Raw genomic sequence first — 1,180 nt, forward strand, 5'->3', positions numbered from 1 at the left:
GAAGGTATTTACAACCAACAAGAAGAGAAGCACAGGAAATACTCCAGTCAGTCCCTTGGAGTCTGGCAGCCATTTCTGTCAGCGTTCCCATTCCTAGACGGATGCTCGTTGCTTAAGTCCTGAGGGTATTGGATGTATTAAATTGCCTCTTTGTTCAACTCTTACAGTGAGAATTTTTATCTGGACACCATTTGATGTGTTGGAAGGTTTAGCTGTGGTAAGAAATGAGGAAACTGAGGTTCAGTTGGGCGAAGTCACAGCTGGTAAACTGACAAAGGCGGGACTTAAGTGCCACTCCTCCTTCTGCAGAGGTTCTCCAGGTCATGTACCTGCAGGGTTTGCCCAGGAAAAGCATACTATTGACAGTTCTTCTCCTGCTTTTAGCCCCGGGGCTCCGATGCCTGGAAGAAACATGTCCACACAAAGTAGGAGGAGAATGCTATGCAAGGGAGAGACCTGCTCTACACGAAAGACCCGGGGTTGAGTCCTTCCTGTGCAATTCTCAGCTCTAGTAACTTGGACAAACCACTTTTCTTGTCAAACCCCTGCAGCTGGGTCTATAGGCCCTCCAGTGTTTACTCACAGCCCTCGATGGCACTTCAGGCTTCAACTGAAGGTGAAGATCTGAAAGTCTGCATACTGTGAGGTCACGTACAGATTCCAGTAAATGATTCTTCATCTCCCAAAACGACAATAATAAGAGTCACTTCTGCAAACCAGAAGGGATCCCAGCTCCTTGCTTTGGGTTGGCCTCACGTGGCGCTAGCTCTCTGGCAGGCACTTGAGTGCGGCCCCTGGCAGCTCGGTGGCTGGAGCTCGGAGCCTGGGAGAGTTGCTCGCCGGCCCGGGCAGCAGGAGGAGCGTGTGAGCTGTGGGCGTCCCTTTAAGAGCGGCTGGCGGGGCAGGGCCTCCGCCTCTCAGTCCTCGGAGTGCCGGCGGTCACCTGGGGCTGCTGGGGTAGCCAGATCTCGGCGAGTCCCGCACGCTTGCCAGCCGAGGTGGGAGTAGGGGGCCGGGACGCGAGGTGCCCGGGAACCATCTCGGAGCGTGGCCGTCCCGTGCCTCTCTGCGGCGGAGGATGCGGGAGCGCATCTGGGTGCCTCCGCTGCTGCTGCTGCTGCCGCTGCTGCTACCGCCACCGCTGTGGGGCGGCCCCCCGGACAGTCCGCGCGGGGAGCGG

The 1,180-nt window shown here is 56.8% G+C and overlaps 1 protein-coding gene across 1 annotated transcript in view; it reads left to right on the forward strand.

Annotated features, from left to right (window-relative positions):
- The first annotated feature begins 898 nt into the window (after positions 1 to 898).
- The window catches only part of P3H2 (prolyl 3-hydroxylase 2), a 179,307-nt gene continuing 179,025 nt past the window's right edge, over positions 899 to 1,180 (forward strand). The window contains 2 exon segments of the mRNA XM_027775023.1: positions 899 to 1,177; position 1,180. The exon segment at position 1,180 is cut by the window's right edge and continues 386 nt beyond it. Coding sequence (XP_027630824.1) covers positions 1,079 to 1,177; position 1,180 — 100 coding nt within the window. The 5' untranslated portion in view covers positions 899 to 1,078.

The sequence above is a fragment of the Tupaia chinensis genome, unplaced genomic scaffold (genome assembly GCF_000334495.1).
Source record: "Tupaia chinensis unplaced genomic scaffold, TupChi_1.0 Scaffold000515_1, whole genome shotgun sequence".
NCBI classification, from domain to species: Eukaryota; Metazoa; Chordata; class Mammalia; order Scandentia; family Tupaiidae; genus Tupaia; species Tupaia belangeri.